The sequence below is a fragment of the Lepidochelys kempii genome, chromosome 19 (genome assembly GCF_965140285.1).
Source record: "Lepidochelys kempii isolate rLepKem1 chromosome 19, rLepKem1.hap1, whole genome shotgun sequence".
Lineage (NCBI taxonomy): Eukaryota > Metazoa > Chordata > Testudines > Cheloniidae > Lepidochelys > Lepidochelys kempii.
Window position 1 is genome coordinate 12,512,960 of NC_136398.1, and position 17,837 is coordinate 12,530,796.

Genomic DNA, 17,837 nt, shown 5'->3' on the forward strand with positions numbered 1-17,837 from the left:
CAGAAAGTCCTTCCAGAATTTATAACCCACGTGCTTTGCATAAACTATCCTGCTAGTGCTCTGAAGGAATCCGATACTGAGAAAGTCCAGAGTTGGTCATGTAATAGTAATTGCTCCTTGAGACTATTTACTTACAAACTGTAGCCTTTACTGCTTCCTTCCCCTTCTCCCCTCCACAGACTCCCATTTTTGTCCGTTTGTCCACCGTTTTGTGTCTTTCAGAGTATAGCAATTTTTCAAATTTATTACGAGGTATGTAGCTGCACTTTCAACTTTGTTGGATGATGATATTAAAGGGAATGAAGGTTTCCTATAACCTAATATTTGTGAAAGGTTTCTTTATCCCTCTGTGACTACCTTTTCATACTGGTGGGTCTCTCTTGAGCAGCTCTTGTATCCGGTTAGAAGAGCATAATAACTAAATTAAAACTTTTTGAAAAAAATTTTTTTATCTTATATTGTGCATATTTATGCTAATGTACTGACTTGTTCAACTGCAGAGACCACACTGAATTGTGTATTTATTACCTACCTCTCTTCGCACTCTTTAAGGAGCCTACCACCTTGGTATATAGGTATTGTACAATAACCTGAAAGAGGGGTGCAAGTGTCAGTAGTTTTAAGGGAAGAAAGAAAACCCTATAAAACACGAAGAACGAGTCCAAGCCCTTGTGTGGGACTTGAACCTGCAGTCTCTCTTGACCACCCCAAAGCTGACAGTTGAGCCACAGTAATGCTGATAGAAAACTAAAAGCAAAGGTGAAGCCCTTTCCACGACAAATGCAAACTAATAACATAAGCATAACCTGTAATAGTGGACTTTAGTCCAAGGGTGATACCAAAGCTATAATGAACACCTCAAACTCACATGGTCAGATCAATATTTTAAATTGATATCTCTCTATTTGTACTGACGGGGAGAGGAAGTGAGGAAGATAAGCTTGTCCGTTGCTCTGTATCTTCTTTTGACTTCAGGTTATAAAGTACTATTTGTGATAGAACAGGAAACTAACATCGCTGAATTATTTTTTTGGCTATTTTATTCTCTTAAAAGAGCCAGTGAACATGAAGTATTTTGTGTAAAACAAAAATATTAAAAGTTGACCTGAATAGCATGGCTATATCTAAATTTGTAGCGTGACAGAGTCTCCCTCTTATATAGATGAGTTCATTAATATTGAATGTTGTTCTGAGAACTTTAAACATCAGATGTTTTTAGGTAAAGAATTTCCACATAAAATGTTCTTAGTGCTATTGTCATTTTATTTGAACTATAGAGGGTTTGTGTTTAGGAGATGAATGTTGACCTTGTTGTTCCACTTAAAATAGGTTATTGTTGTAATATTAATCCTTTTTATTCCCGTCTGTTTATTGGTCTGTGCTGTATCATGCCTGCATAAGACATAACACTAGGATTTACAGTTTACATAAAATTTAAAGTGTTTTGTAAGTAAGATATCAAAGCAACAAACAAAACTAAATGTATATAAATGGGTACTGTCCCAATATAGCATTTGGACACAACTTGCAAATAGAACCCTATTAACAGAGACATTTCAATAACACTGAAAATATCCCCATTATCAGGATGTTTCTCTTATCCAGAGTTGCATTGTATTGCCTCTCCTATGGACAGGCACTATCTATTTCCAGAAAATGTCTCATTCATCTAGGCTGCTCCTAGTAGGAGTCTCCTAATTAAGTGATTTCAACTGCCCTGGCATTTAATTCTCCGAACAATAGCTGGATTCTGAAAAGTATTGAGTGGGTACCGCAGTTCACTGTTTGCCTTCAGTAGATTTAATTTGTTCACCTTTTTTGCAAATGAAGTTGGCTGTTTAGAGAATCAGTGCCATGATTCGTACAGTGATGCTTTTTTTTTTCCAGTCTTTGTTTACTAGGGTGACCACATTTCCCAAAGAGAAAATGGGACATTGTGTGGGGCTCACCCGAACCCACGCTTGTGTGCCGGGCTGGCACAAGCCACTTGCTTCACTCCCTGCCCCCAACATTCCTCCATGCCCCACTAGGGGGGCATGCCCCCACTCTTTTGGCAAAACTGGACAACTGGGACAAACGCCCAGTTTTTCCAAAAAAATTAGGGTGCCCAGGAGAGGGTTTAAGAAGGGGACTGTCCCGGCCAAAATGGGATGTATGGTCACCCTAGGTACTTCAGAGGCATAAGGTGTTGAGGAATTGTCGTAGAATAAATACGAAGCAGTATCTTTTGTAAACATAACATTCTGCATTCAGAAAAGGAATTCAGCAAACCAAGGCTCAGCAATTCTTTTGCTAAATAAAAGATCACTGTCTATTGCTTTTACACTAATCATTATTATAGATAATAGTAAGTTCATTGTCTTTTGTTTTTCTACATAACCTTTTTTAGATCCATGACTCCAGCACAAGCAGACCTTGAATTTCTTGAGAATGCAAAAAAGCTATCTATGTATGGAGTTGACCTTCACCAAGCCAAGGTAAGAGATTTTGTTGTTGTTGGAGTAGGTTGGGGCTCACAGGTTCCTTATTTCAAGAGCCCTGATCAAAGATGTAGGCAGTCAGGCAGCCAGCCACCCTTGCAGAAATGCAAGCATATAATAGATATGTTGTAAGCATTACTGCAAGCTTTATAAAAAGGAAGTTACACTTCCTGATTTGCTTCTCTGTATATTAGGTAGATATAAACCTACCAATGTAGACAAGCCCCTAGTCTGAAGAATTTAAACTAATGTTTGATCCTGAAAAATAATCCACTCTCAGAATTCTTATAAATACAGTGTAAACTCTAAAAGATCAGACACAAACTTTGAGCAGATGGGGTTGGAGAAGACATCAATAGAAGAGAGGAGGTTTTAAGGAGAGATCTGAAGGAAAGTAAAATTGGCCCTTGGCAGGTGGGAAGTTGGAAGCTGTTCAGGCATGCAGGACAAATGAATTCAGTAGCTATTTAGGAAAAGACAAAAGGAGTGTATAGACAAAATGTTGGGTGATCAGTTGTTAGAATTTGTAATTCCAACACTGGTGCAGGTATAAATATGTATTAACTTTCTTAGGACTTGGAGGGAGTTGACATCATTCTGGGAGTCTGTTCCAGTGGCCTTCTTGTCTATAAAGATAAACTGAGAATCAACCGCTTTCCTTGGCCCAAAGTGCTGAAGATTTCCTACAAACGCAGCAGCTTCTTCATTAAGATCCGGCCAGGGGAGGTACATTGCCAGTTTATCTTCTATTTTTGTCCTGTATTGTAACAAAACATTTTCTAATTAGTGTCCAGTTTAGTCTTGTTTGCATAAAGAACAGAAAAGTGCTGTGGAGATTTAAAGTTGTTTCTATAATTGCAGTAGTACAATTGGTTTTTCATTTTAAATTATAACTTACTTCCTGTCTTATTTGGCTTTGTAGTAGATTCAATTTATAATATAAAACTAAAATATCTGTCTCAGCCTATAACATTGCATTTGAATGATAAATTACACAGTAGTTAGCTCCACCTACTTGTAGACTATGGTATTCTGCTGTTGAACATATTCTCATTGGAACAAGTCAAGCACATAACAGATCTTTGTTGCAGAAATACAAATATAAACAAAATATTTTACCATAACCAAAATGAAGCAAAATGCTTGATCTTTCAGATAGTACTTGGAAACATACTTTTAATGAGGAGAACAAAAGATTGTGTGGAAAAGAGAGATTTTTTTTTAGTTGCTGTGGAAAGCAAGTAGCTGTTCATTTCATAAGACCTTAGATGACCATTCGTAATGTTGTACTTTTATCAATTGTCAAAGTATGTAGCAACATGGTATGTGAGGGGCTGGATCATGCTGTTTTGACTTGTACGTGGATCTCCTTCCCACATGAAAAGGGGAATGGAGTGGCCTCTGCTGCATTGTTTTACCCCCACCTTGTTGGATCCTGCATGAATGAAAGCAGTCCACGTTTTCATTTGTGTGGTGGAAAATCCCTTTTAAAAGGGATCCCAGAACTGCTGCAGAGAAATACAGGCTCCATATAGAAGGGCCTATACCTTCTTGCAGATGCCTGGGTATCATCGTATATCTACAGGGTTTGTGAGCCAAACCCTCATCTCTCTAGTGGAAGAATGCCAAAGAAGTTCTGTGAGGGGAATTTGGGAGTTGCTTGCCTGGGTTTTACGTGGGTATGTTCCATGTAGTGATTTTCTTTTGTATACATCACCTGTAGCTGTAATAAAATAATCCACTTTGCAATTTTCCATAGCATGAACAATATGAAAGTACCATTGGATTCAAACTACCTAGTTATCGGGCAGCTAAGAAACTGTGGAAAGTCTGTGTTGAACATCACACTTTTTTCAGGTATGCCTTGCTTAAAATTGTAAAAAAAAATCTGTTTTTTAAAAACCCACTATATTTAATAGTGATACTAATTTTAAGTCTCAATTTTTGTAATTCCTTTGCTGATAGATATGTCTGACTCTTCTCCATAGTGATTTAAGGTAATAAGGTTTGTAAAGAGTAAAAAGTGTGTATGGTGACTGAGTTTTATTTTAGGATTCCTAAAATAAATCAAGCTAGCAAATGAATGTTTAACCATTGAGAACATAACCTAGGAAATCCATCAAAATACAGAGGTTTTGAAATAAGGCACTGAAAGTATAACATCTGTATCTAAATGCCATAAGAGAATGAGAATAAAGAAGTGTTTGCCAAATATCTAACTCCGATATTGGTTACTTTACCCGGTATCTCTGTTGGGTATTGTTCCATCTTTACCCCTAAATGGTTTCTTTTTAATAAGAGATTGAGTGAAATAGAGGCTGACATTAAGAAAACCAGTGACAGAGTTCCATGAGAGCTAAGGATGTCAAGGTTTGTAGAAAGATGCTGGTTGCTGTGCTGTCATCCACCTTGTTTTGGTATCCACTTTGCAGTGGTGTTGTATCAGAAAGTGCCTCTCAGCTGTGGGATTTTGAGGTGCAGGTACTATATGAGAAAGGTCAAGAAAAAATTCTTGATAATAGTTCCTTTTTGTAAATGAATATAACTTCCGATGAACCGTTGTGCTAAAGAAATAACATGAGATGCTTCATGCAAGTCTTTTGGTCTGAAAAATGGTTGCTGGATAGTAAATATATGTTAGACTCTCCCATGTTAATAATCTAAGGCCCACTCCTTACTCCCTAAAGCTTTTTCTTGAAGAGAAACCTAAATGTTATATTTTTGGTTAATATAGAAACCTTGCAGGTGGGGGGTCCGGGTGCTGGGGAGTGGAGCTTGATGGGGTGGGGGTCCAGGTGCAGCTGATTGGGGATTAATGAAGTGGACTCTGGGTGTACAGGGCTCATCAGAGGGGTCAGGGTGAGGGTTCGATGGGTCATCTTAACGGGGGAGCCTGAGCTGCTGCCGAGGGGATGCTGCATGCCAGGCTCCCGCTTCCTCCCATGATTCCCCTATCCCCTTTTCTTCTCCATCCCCCTCCCCCTGCCCTATTCCACACACCTTCCTTCCACACTGCCTTCTACCCCCCCCACAGAAAACAGGAAGGCTCCCAGCACACAGAACGGGAGGACGACAGGCACTAGGACCCAGGAGGCAGCATTCAGCTGCAGAGTCTGGGGAGTAGACATGCAGCCTCCTTGAGCTGGGCAGATCTGTGCTTGCAGATATGGGGTGGGTCAGTGGCATGTAACCCCGTGTGCCCCCCCCCATCTCTCGATTCTGTGGGGGTGCAATCCCGCCTGCCCCAAACTGCACTCATGGTTCCCCCTGTGCCCCAGCTTCCCTTTCCTTCCCTGCTGTTTTCTGCAGAGAAGCACAGGAATTCTGTGGGGATGGGGGGCGTTTTCTGCAGGCATGTAGTCATGCAGAATCCTCCCCCAGGAGTACATTATGTGAAGAGATCATTTAGAAAAATATTCAGTTTTTCTGTTGTGAGGCCCCCCCATCTCTTTTTAATTTTTTTCTATATAGTATGAGTGATTTGGAGATATAAAACTAAAATACATGTGTACCTTTCAGGCTAACTTCCCCTGAAGCACTTCCCAAAAGCAAGTTCCTGGCACTGGGCTCTAAATTTCGTTATAGTGGACGGACGCAGGCCCAGACAAGACAAGCTAGTGCATTGATTGACAGACCTGCTCCACAGTTTGAACGAACAGCAAGTAAACGGGCATCTAGAAGCCTTGATGGAGGTGAGTGAAGTTTCATTACCTTACTGTAAGGTTTCCATACATGAAATCCACCCCATATTTTTCTATTGAAAATCACCCTGTAGGCTTAGGCTTCATAACTTTTAAAATTATTATTATTATTATTATTTATTATTATTATTAATAATAATTTATTTTAGATAAAGAAGAAAGCTGATGTAAAGAGCCTGAAACTGAGACAGTGCCTGGAATGTATTTCTAGACACTCAGTTGTAAGGAAGTGCATTTTGTTAATTTTAATTATTAAATCAATTCTGATTCAAAATTTGTGGGCAGAAAAATTGTTTTGAGGGAAATAAATGGGTTTGTTATAAGCTCATAAATGACAGTGAGGTGACACTTCATAGAACTATCAAATAAGACAAGCAAAAAAGAATGTTGTTGTGAATTTAAATTGTCCTGAAGACTGACCCTGTTCCTAAAGTCCGTTGAAACAGATTTCTTTTTAATCTGAATATGAATTATTATATGCTGAAGCAGCACTCATTCTCCCCAAGACTCTTTTCTTAGTTTTGAATATAATAACTCAAGTCTTGAAAAGATGCCATAAAACACTTCAGTAAAAAGTCTGTACCTGCTTGTCCTGTTGCCACCCAAAGCTAAAAGAAAAATAGTACATTTTAACTTTGATGTAGTTTTTGAAAACTACTAACACAGATCTAGCTTTGGATCCCCATACTACATCTGGGATCCAAGTGGTGGTACTTGTTTTGTACTGCTAGTAAGTACCATAGGAGAAGGGAAAGTTCTACTTTTACTAATCTTGTGCTTTAATATCAGAACTTGGAAAATAAAAAGAACAAATTAATTCTTCTATCCGAATTGAAGTCTGCAGCCTTCTCCATATGCTACATGAGTAGCTTGTTAACATGTACACAATTTCTTCAGCTAAACATACGTCTCAAAAAATTGAGGTCAGACCTATATTGGAGGAGAAGCAGGAGGATGTGGTGATGGTTGAGATTCCAGAATCAAAACCTGTGGAACAGTTCCGAGAGAAGCCAGGTATAGCTGTGGTGGCTATGACTCTCTGCAGTGCCTTTTCTATCCTTTCCTTTTTTATGCTTGTTCTTGACCGCTCTGAAATGTTTCACAAATTTTGGCCTTTTTTTCTTTATTTCTTTGCAAGATGTGTCTTTATAGTCAGGCAGCCAACAGGCTGGGATGGGTTTATGTCCTTAAGTGTGGAGAGTTGTTGGAATAGAATTGCTTGATTACACTTTTTAGACATGTATGCAGTGTAGTTGTGGCTGTGTCAGTCCCAGGAGATTAGAAAGACAAGGTGGGTGAGGTAATATCTTTTATTTGACCAACTTCTGTTGGTGAGAGAGACAAGCTTTTGAGCCACACAGTGCTTTTCTTCAGGTCTGGGAAAAGTACTCTGAGCATCACAGCTAAATGCAAGGTGGAACATATTGTTTTCTAAGGGATCATTCAAGGTAGAGTGGCCCGTTAACATCTCTGCAGTGATAGGACAAAAAGAGGGGGTAAGTGGGTTACGGATAGTTGTAAATCCAGCCATAAATCCGGCAGACTTTTAGACAGAAACTCTGTGCTCAGATGGAGAGATTTTAAAGATGTAATTACATTTCAAATAAGACTATATTTTAAATTTCTGTACTTTTATAAATGCTAGATTAAAAATTGTGGAATATTGTTTTTGTGATCTTAAAACATCCACTTCAAAACTCTTTTTGGATTTCATCTTAGAGGTTGCTCCCTTTTTTTTTTTTTTTTTTTTTTTTTTTTAAGTCTTGTTAAATATGTTTTGCAGTTCATGACATTTTTGGGGAGCCATCTGAGCCTAGATTTCCTAGGACATGTTTATTATTTGTTACAACTGTATCTTGTTGACTTCTTGGCAAAGAAGCTGAGATGTGTATAAATTTTGTATATTGTTAGGACAAATGTGTGTATTATACCAGTGGTGTTATCAAAGATCTGCTCTGTTCGCTACTTCTCTAATAATGAAAGGAAACTCGTGATGAATGCTTACTGGCACATAATTCTATCCAGCCAGCATCCTCCATATCTGTGTTTGAGCAGAGTCCCATTCTGCCACCCCACCACAATTCACTATAGAAACCTTGTTTTGTAGCCATAATGTTTCTGTCCAAAAAGATATACACAGGCCCATCAATACCTTTCCTAAAATGAAGACTGATACAGGCCAGTCATTCCCATCTTCTTCCACACCAGAGTGACATCTGCCTATGCAAGTGTTGCCAGCTCCTGCTGGCTTTACAGTATCAGAGATTGATACTGAAATCAACCCAGGCCTCTCACAAGGCACTGCAAAGCACTACCAACTTAAGACACCAGGACACAATTCTGATTGTTCTCTAGATCTATGAACTTAGGGAGGGGCAGGGTCTCAAGTCCATCTGGCCCTGGCTCAGAGGCTCTATAACTCAGAACTTTTTTATACAGATGAAGTTGGATTATTACTGTTTGTGGTGTTCTTCTTGAGCTCCTGTTTTTCTTTTCTTTCTCATAGCAGCACCTTCATCTCATCAAAATCCCATAATTGAGCAGCAATTTCTGATACAATAACATTGCAAAGTGGGTGGGTATCAACAGGTTGCTTGAAAGCAGAGCAGTCAGTTTCTTTCTAGAAGCCTCACCAACATTCCCTTGCTACCAAGAACCTCCTTCACACCTTTTCTCTCCCACCCAAATTCTTCATTATAATACATTATGTTGATAGGACTGGAGTGATGGTGACAACTTTGGTATGCAATTGCAATGCAGGATTATACCAAAGACCTAACTCCTAGAGCAGCTTAAAACAGGCAATTTTAGTGTGTTGGCTGTTTTTTCAAATGTTAGACATATGCTGTCCTTAAGAGATGAGTCCCCATTGACCTTAACTGCACCATTAGTGACTGTTACTTCCCTGCAGTCTTCCATTTGGTATATTAATGCATTCGTAACTTCTTCTAGCCAAACATACTTTTGAAAATATTGAGATGAAACCAATAGCAGAAGAAGAGGAAGAGGAGAAAGTGGAGGTGTTTAAGGTTACTGTTCCAGAATCAAAATTAATGGAACCATTCCAAAAACAGCCAGGTACAGCTGTGATGACTTCTCATATCAGTCGTGCTAACATCACCTCCTACAGTACTTACATCTGCTTTTACACAGCTTATTTGTTATAAATGAGCAGCGTTATGGATTGCCAGTGTTGAAGGTGCTGAAATACTATAGAATATGGCTAGAATTTTTGCTGTGCTACTAACTCAATTAAAAACAGAGTAAATGTGGCAAGTACCTTTGATCATAATGCTACAACATCAAAGGTAGTTATGAGCAAGACCACTTTAGTGGGGTGGGGAGACATATAAAATATTTTACAGCAGTGGTTCAGCAGTTCCATTGATACATGCACTGATACATACAGGTGGCAACCTCCAAAGGTGGTATACCTTGCTGGAAGTGCCACGGTATTGTCAATTTCATAGGCATACGTGTCATGAATCCTACTAGCAGTATACAAAGCCTAGAATTGTTCAAGTTGTGCTCTCCCTGACCTGTGGCAGCTGTCATGCTGCACAGTTTGAGGAGTTAGATTACAACCTCCTTTTTTCATCCCATTGCACTTGACTGCTATTCACTACTGATTCAGCCTCCCCTGGAGTCAGTTGCTCTTTCCAAGCCACTCCATCGCTTCAAATAAACCTTTATTTGTCTTAAATAAAGGCAGATTACAGAAGTTGGAGTCTAACATAATGTAATAAAATAAAATGTAAAATAACTAGAAATATCACCTACTTGGATACTTTGGAAAAGGTTGATAAACTAGTAAACTAGCTCTGTGCTTAAATTACAGAATATCCAAATATTACCTTTTGCTGTGTGGCAGGCAAAAACCAGTTTCTCAGAGCCTTGCACTTTCAGCCTGCCAGCTGTATCCGGATCACATGGTCCACAATTCTGTGTGTCAGCAGAGCTGCTCCTTCCCTTTGTAGGGAAATCATCACTTTGTTCTCCCATCACCCAGTCTTTGTTTGCAAGGTACCCGTTCCCTCCACTCTTTGGTCCTATCACATACAGCTCTGTGGGTCAGAGTAGTGGCTTACTCCACCTCCAAACCATGTACATTGTCATTGCCCAATTGTAACGATTTCTCCACCCAGCTCTGTTGAGATGGACCTTTGTGAACATATTGCCTCCCAGGCACTGAATCAGTGCACACCTGGCAGTTAATTGTTTCCTTTCTCAGCCTGACCACTCTCATTTTATGTGGTTCTTCATTATTATTCATAACAAGCTGTGCCTCTATAGCCAATACTATGCTGGGTACAGAAATACATTTATTAGTATAACCTAGTAATCAAAGCAATTAGTATTTTATACATCAGATAAGTAATTATAAGCTGCCAAAGGAAACTATGAATTTTGTTCTCTTTCTCCCCTGTCCTCTTATCCCAAAGCATCATAAAATTAGTAGCATAATTTTGTGTGCTGATATTCAGACAAGGTTCCTGAAGAGAGGTGGTTCTTGCAAGTTTGCTCTTGGTAACTTCTCCTTTTCCATGAAGTCTTAGGTGGCATTTTAATGAATGCATAATTTTTTTAGTCATACATGTCCATGAAAATATTGAGATAAGCCCAGTAGACGAAGATGAGGAGGAAGAGAAAGTGATGACGATGAAAGATCTAGAACTAGAGCCCAATTTTCTGGAACCAGTGCAAAAGGAGCCAGGTACAGTTGTGATGGCTTCTCAACCCGTGTGGTTTACATTTCCTTCTACTAAGTCTGACTCTGTTTGCTATCTCACAACTACCACATACAACTTCTCCAGTGTTTGTCATTTCTACAGTACAAGCAGTCTCAAGGCAGTGGTGCTAGATGAGATTGTGTCAAAAGGATGCCAGGTCAATACTAGGCACTTACTGATGTGTAGGAGTAATGTTTTTAGAGAAACGTCATACCTTGGATTAATATGTAACAGTGTGAAAATTAAGTAAACTTTGGTATCAACAAGTTTGTGCACTTGATTGCCAGTAAAATTGTGTTGGCAGTTTTCTTGCATTTTTCTGTTGGTCTGCTATTTGTATTGGTCAAATACATACAGTATTTCTTCATTTTTTATTTGATAGACAAAGACAAAAAGCATTTAATACCTTTTTGAATGAGAGGCAAAACAGGGATTAGAGGATATCTAAACATACAGACTATGATCCTTAAATCTGAAAATTTCTGATGTCTTGGGTCTAGCTGGGTGAACTGTAATAAATTAGTATTAGCTTGGACAAAGTACCAAGTGTTCATTGCCCTATTTGAGCCATAGGCGTGGGAACTAGGGGTGGGGGGTTGCTGCAGCACCCCCAGGTTTTAGGTGGGGCTCGGCTCCTGGCCCCGCACGTGGGCTCCCAGCCCGGGGTCCCAGCTGCTGGCCCTGCTTCCGGGGTCCCAGCTGCCAGCCCCAGCCTCAGCCCCCTTACCCCTGTCTGGGTCCCCTTCTCCAGGAGTCATGGCCCTGCTCCTGGCCCCAGTTCCGGGGAGGAGGGGGAGGGGCACAGAGAGAGGTAAGAGGGCTGGCTTTCAGCACCCCCACTGTTAAAAATGTTCCAGCGCCACTGGTTTGAACCAGTAGTTGACTTCATGAATATGAGCTTCTGTCAAACTGAATTTATCATTTCAGATAATGGGAAGAAGTTTAATTGGATAACCGTAAAAATTAATATGTTATTGTGGGTATAGAAATTGCTTAGTGAATTGTTCGGGGTTTGCTTTGACATAAAGGATCAGTTTGACCACCTATTCCTAAATGTGTAAGGATTTTTAGAAACTAGATAGCTCAGAACTAGAATTGGGGAAGGAAGAGGGCTGGTGAGTTTTGCATGTACCTGATGCTTATATGTGAGGCTTGTCATCCTTCTGCTAACAAACACAAATTTGAAGCATATATGTTCAGTACTGCACCTTTCACCAATTGGGAAATGATGGGTATCGTTCCTCAACAGTGACTCCTCTTATGGCAGGGGAAATCATCTGACGTAAAAAGTAGAAGTCTGCTTTGAAAGCCAACTGGAGACTGCTGCTTGTCTGTAAAGCTTTATAACGAAATAGTGATTTTTAATTGGCCAAAAGAAAATGCATAAATCTGATCCAGAGATAGTGAGGAGGTAGAGAATCTCAATGTCTGATTCAAAAACTTGTTAAGTTTCTGTTTGGGGATTTCATGGTGCGGTTAATACAAGTGATCACAGTTATAAACGTTTGTACTTTAAAGGTTTCATGGTGATAAACTTATATCAGTGGTGGTTGAAAGATCCAGAAACTCCTTGCAGGGTCACAAGTAAATTAGCATTTTTGGTGTGGCTTCTTTGCAGAGTGCAAGCTTGCTTTTTTACTTTCTGTACAATACCTATTATTAAAACTATAAGGAAAATAACCTCTACCTTTCTGTACTAAATGCACAAGCTGCTTTACTCCCTTTTTTTTAACTACAGTGCTCTAGTCTGGGAAGATTTTCCTAGTGATCTAGAAACATTACGCATTCTGAACCATGCCTTGACTCTTTTTTTCCCTGTTCAGCAGTAGCGGTGATTACACCTGACCGAAGCCCACGGCCCACCTCTGCACCAGCCATTGCTCAGAGACATGTTGCTGAACCTACCCCATCAGCTGCATCAGATACCAAGGAAATAGTAGTAGTCTCTAAAGTGGAGAAGGAAGCTGTGGAAACTGAGGGAAAGCGTGAAGAAATGCCACCTGAGAAGGCCAAGATGGAGCCATCTGAAGTGGCCAAGGTACGCTAGCCTCAGAATTACCATAAAGTGTTTATTTTGTGAGGACTGCAAGTGATTTTTGCTTTATATGGAATGCTAGCTCTAAAATGGCCTCAAATGGCAATGTTGCATTAGATGGGAAGGGGTAGAGAGGTATCTCATCCCTGTGTAGTCAGTGGACTGGGAATGGGATCCTCTCTAGCTAGTTGGTTGTGATTCCAGGAGAATACCTTTCCTGAACTTCAAGATACCATAAAAATATGTTACACTACATGTTATAGTTTTCATGTCTTAATTGTTCCTAGGGCAGTATACTTTTTTTCAGGGATGGTCCTAAACAAATTAGCTGTTACCTGTTGATCACCTGAAAATGGTATGTACCACTGAGAATTAGCCCCATATACAACTGAATTTGTTCTTGTTAACTAGTAACGCGTTTTACTTAAGTGGAATTGCCCGATATACACACTGTGAGAGAAGAATTGGGCCCAGAGTTTTCCAGCATTTATAGTGTAAAGTGTTGTTTTAATTGATTTGTTTTTCCTGGAGAGCTGTTAATGGACCTGACAGGCTAGCAGCTGGACTAAAATGCTGATTTATGAATATTGAAACACGTTTAGACTGTGTTGGATTTAATATTAAGTGGGACTACTTAAAAATTGGAAAGTTCAAATATCTGGTTCTTCTGAGAGTATTCTGTGTAAAATATAGATAGATAAAAATATAAGGCAGAATAGTATATGAAGAGGTATTCATCTTGTTTCAACACTAATATTTTAAAGTTTATTTTGAGAGAAGATAGCGGAAAATCTAGAGGCAAAGAGCGTAGATAGAGATTGCTTCCTGTCACTCTGAATGTTGTACATTCTGTTTTCCCCATATTGTTGTATAGAGAGCAAGTCTTGTATGGTAGATGTAGTTATAGTCCATGGAAGATCTATAGATATAAAATAAGCACTTGAGGCATGAGGGAGGAGACAGTGCAATATCCTCACCAACCCCCCAAACAAGCCAAGAAATCTTTATTTTCAGACGTCAAGGAATCCCTGTAGAGATAAGAATTCCTGTTAGTTGGAGAAAACTGGTGGCAATCTGTTAACAGGGCCAAATTTGGACCTGGTTACATCTGGTCCTTCTCTGACTCGAATGAAGTTGCACCCACTTAAAACTGGCGAATTTGGCCCTTCAAAACCACAATTGCCTAACATAATCACAATGTCACATTTTCATTATGTGTTATCCTCTTTGTAGCTTCTTAACATACAGTACTAAGTGTATTCCTTTTGATATCTAAATGCCTCTCTTCCTTGCATAGTCATCTTGCCATATATCTATGTATATAAAAACACACATAAGAGATGAACAAATCAGTTAGTCAACAGGACCTTCTATATGATTAACGGAACACAACTTTTGGTGACACCACTAGTTAAAATTGTCAGTGGCTGTTGCCAATAGCGAAGACCTCTGAGCTGCTTTTAGTCATAAAGGCACAGAACAGGAGCACTGAGTCATTGAGGATGAGTGTCGAAGACTAATGGAGTCTTGCAGATAATTGAAACATTTTAAAACATCTTAATGCCACTCAACGGTTAAATTTAAAATAATTCCATTCACCCAGTCCCTCATTTATCCGACAGATTTTTCAAGTATTTACAATATTAGATTTACTTTGGCACTTGGTGTAGAAAGAATTCTTGTAAAATCCTGTAGACCCTAGAAGCTGCTAAACTGCTCCATAATCTAATCTAGTCTTGGGTTAATCACCTGTTTCTTTATCCTTGCATATATAACTATTTTTGCCTTGTGGCAACCAGTCTTTGTAATGTTTCCTGTATTTGTACTTTATCCCATTTCAACATTCTTCCTGCGTTGTGGTGGTGGTATTGCTATTTCAACAGGCCCGTCAAGGTAATCTTTCCAAAGTTACTTCAGTGATAGGCTAGCAGGAGGTGCAGTTTTATTTTAACGATTCTTGGTCTTTATCCTGCCTATCAAATGTAAGCACGCCACCTCTGATACAGCCTGGATTGCCTAGGTGAATTGGATGAATTGAATTCCTTTTAACTTTTGAAAAGCTTTGAAAATATTGGTTATTAGCTCTACAGTTAAGGAGAATGGAAGACTCCAATCCAGTGCTACTGGTAGGTCAATTGGCTGACAAATGTAAATACATACTTATAGACAAGTGTATGGCCTGTGTTATACAGGGGGTCGGACTAGATAATCACCATGAAAGAACATCTTTATTTTTTGTCTTTGAAAAGTTGTATGTCTATTAATTTGAACATGTCGCTTTTGACAGTGATCTCATTGGGTATCAAATTGTAGATAAGCTTTGGAAACATTGGCTTACAAATATCCTTAAAACAAAAAAGCCTATCTTTGGTAGAACTATTAAATAAATGCTCTGTGGGGTCTTTTAAAACACTGATGTCAGTTTTACTTTCAGGTTTAGAAATGTGATGTTGAACTGACATTGCCACTGTTAGTTTTGTTAATCCTCTTCAAAAGACTGCACGCTGACTCCCGCATGCGGACTCCTCCCGCATGCTGCCATGCTTCAAAACCAACCTCATATTTCAGCTGTGTTTTGAAACTAAGTGGTTTCCAAAAATCTACTAACAAGAAATGTTTTTACCACTTTATTTCTTAAATGTAGGTGGGGAAAACACACATGGAGGTCACATTGCCTACCACAAATGGTGACCAGCCCCAGGTTTGTGCTGATAATTATCAGTTAGGTTTTTCACATTTTTTTAAAAAGATTGTAAAATGAAGGTTCAACATAACTAAATAAACAAACATTTTTTGTTTTTTATCACTGCGAAACAGCAGCCTGCAGAAAAAGAGGAAGGTCCGACAAGAGTGAGGAAGGTTAGCCACTTTACACCTTCACCGAGCAAAATTCCCATGTCACTCATGCATACTTAACATATTTAAAAAGACAGTGCTCCAATTTCTTCATGTGCTTTGATTTTTTAATCTGCAAGTATATGTTCGTTTTCAAAACAGTTCAGCTTTTTGTCAATCTGAGATTGTTAAATAAATCTCTGTTAAAGAACTTCTTAGTGAGAAACATACTCTGTTTCAAATATGAATTGTGTTTCACAGTTCTGTACAGAAATAAAGCTAGTAACAAGCATAAGAAAATTGTACATTGAACGTTCCAGGAGATGCAAAAACTTAAGCACTTATGGTTTTATGGGGTACTTGACAGGGAAAATATGTAAAACACTGAAGGTATTTCAAGTATATTAATTGTAGTACACATTTTATTAAAATTCGTTTTAAAGGCTTGGAAGCATTGGAAAAACTACACGTACAATACCATTTAATGCAGCACCATACACACTTCATTATCAGGAAGTTGAAAATGTCTTAATCTTTGCAAGTCCTCCATAGAAAATGTTGAATACTTATTTGCTGAGAACAGGATGCCTTTGTTGTAGCAATGCAAATAAGCCAATGAAACTCTGGGAACTGTCTCTTTAAATTAAACTCATTACATTATTCAATTGTTCATGAGCAAGGTCCTCCATTTCTTGGTGGTGACTGTTCCTACACATGTTCTTGTGGTTTTATGGCCCATCCCATATTGGCACAATGCTGCGCTCCAAACATTTATTTAACATTTTTTTATTTGCCAATTTGCGATTCCCGCAAGAACAACACTTTAATTTTTTGTGCTTTTCTTTTTTTTGTTCCCCCTTTCTTTCATTTTCACAGAAAAGATCAAAGAAACTAGATGGTGAAAACATTTATATCAGGCATAGCAATTTAATGTTGGAGGTTTGTATGAACTTGACGCTTATTTCAGTTGCGTTTGCCTGGACCTTCTGCATTCTTTGCTGAACTCTTTTTCTTCCTCCTCTGCTGCTGAATTTGTTTTTGCATGCTGTTGCATGAAGACTTTTAAAAATACGCTTATGCATGTCAGCAATAAACATGATGATGTGCTGTCATTTCTCCTACCTTTTTTGGTTTTCATTCTTTCATACTTACCAGAAAAATATATGATTGGGATAGTCCTGTGATAAATCTGTTTCTAGCATCCTAGTGACTTTATAGCATGTTTTTTTTCCTTCAGTTCACAAATAGGAAATCTCTGCACTGGTACTCAGAATAACATGAATCACACAGGATGCAAGGATATATATATAGAGAGTCTCTCTCTCTCTCTCTCTCTCTCTCCCTCTCCCTCTCCCTCTCCCTCCGCCAAGGAGAATGGAATCAAGGATGAATCACAATTGAGAACATAAAAACGAGACTGACAGTAAAGCCGCAAGCTGTATAAACTACACAGCAATCTTGTTCAGCATTCTTCAGGAGGGCTCATGACACTATTGCTTGCTCACAGTAATGTTAGATGAGGCCTTTTTTACTTTCCAGAGAACTGCCAATAGAATTTACCATCATAGTTGCTGTAATTTTTCTCTAACCACTTTCCTGCTCTAATGTATTCTAGGAAACATAGAGTTCTCCTCCATTGGAACAACCCAGTAGCAAGTCCCCTAGTGTCTGATGTAATTACTATCCCTAGCAAAGTGTGTCCTTGAATGCACTTCAGTATGCTACTGCTCATCTGACAGTTGCCATGTATTCTGAAGGTGCTAGGGTGTATTCTGTAATTTCATGCACAGGTGTAGATCTTGGATAGTCTGCTTTATGCACTGAAACTTAAAATTTAGATGGCTCCCATGCAAACAAGATCTCGAAGACTGGAACGTTCCAATCATATATTTATACATTGTTACGGAAGACACTTTGTGGCTTCTGGTACTGACTCTTTCTGTGTGTTGTGTTTCTATTAACGATTACAGCTTCAGCAGCTGATAGGGGTTTTCTCAGCAGTTGTTTTTGAAAATGAAATGTACTAACTGCCTTTTTTTTAAATCTTAATTTAAAG

At 38.9% G+C, this 17,837-nt stretch overlaps 1 protein-coding gene across 42 annotated transcripts in view; it reads left to right on the forward strand.

The window, feature by feature from the left end:
* The window catches only part of EPB41 (erythrocyte membrane protein band 4.1), a 188,075-nt gene that overhangs the window by 124,425 nt on the left and 45,813 nt on the right, over positions 1-17,837 (forward strand). For 20 of the 42 annotated variants that reach the window (XM_073317288.2, XM_073317254.2, XM_073317261.2 and 17 more), the window contains 11 exons: positions 2,390-2,477; positions 3,054-3,206; positions 4,240-4,337; positions 6,000-6,172; positions 7,079-7,195; positions 9,134-9,259; positions 10,770-10,895; positions 12,735-12,949; positions 15,591-15,647; positions 15,764-15,805; positions 16,658-16,720. In XM_073317288.2, the coding sequence (XP_073173389.1) occupies positions 2,390-2,477; positions 3,054-3,206; positions 4,240-4,337; positions 6,000-6,172; positions 7,079-7,195; positions 9,134-9,259; positions 10,770-10,895; positions 12,735-12,949; positions 15,591-15,647; positions 15,764-15,805; positions 16,658-16,720 (1,258 nt within the window). The remainder of the gene's footprint in view (positions 1-2,389; positions 2,478-3,053; positions 3,207-4,239; positions 4,338-5,999; positions 6,173-7,078; positions 7,196-9,133; positions 9,260-10,769; positions 10,896-12,734; positions 12,950-15,590; positions 15,648-15,763; positions 15,806-16,657; positions 16,721-17,837) is intronic. The other 22 variants (XM_073317278.2, XM_073317283.2, XM_073317294.1 and 19 more) reach the window with 15 other exon arrangements.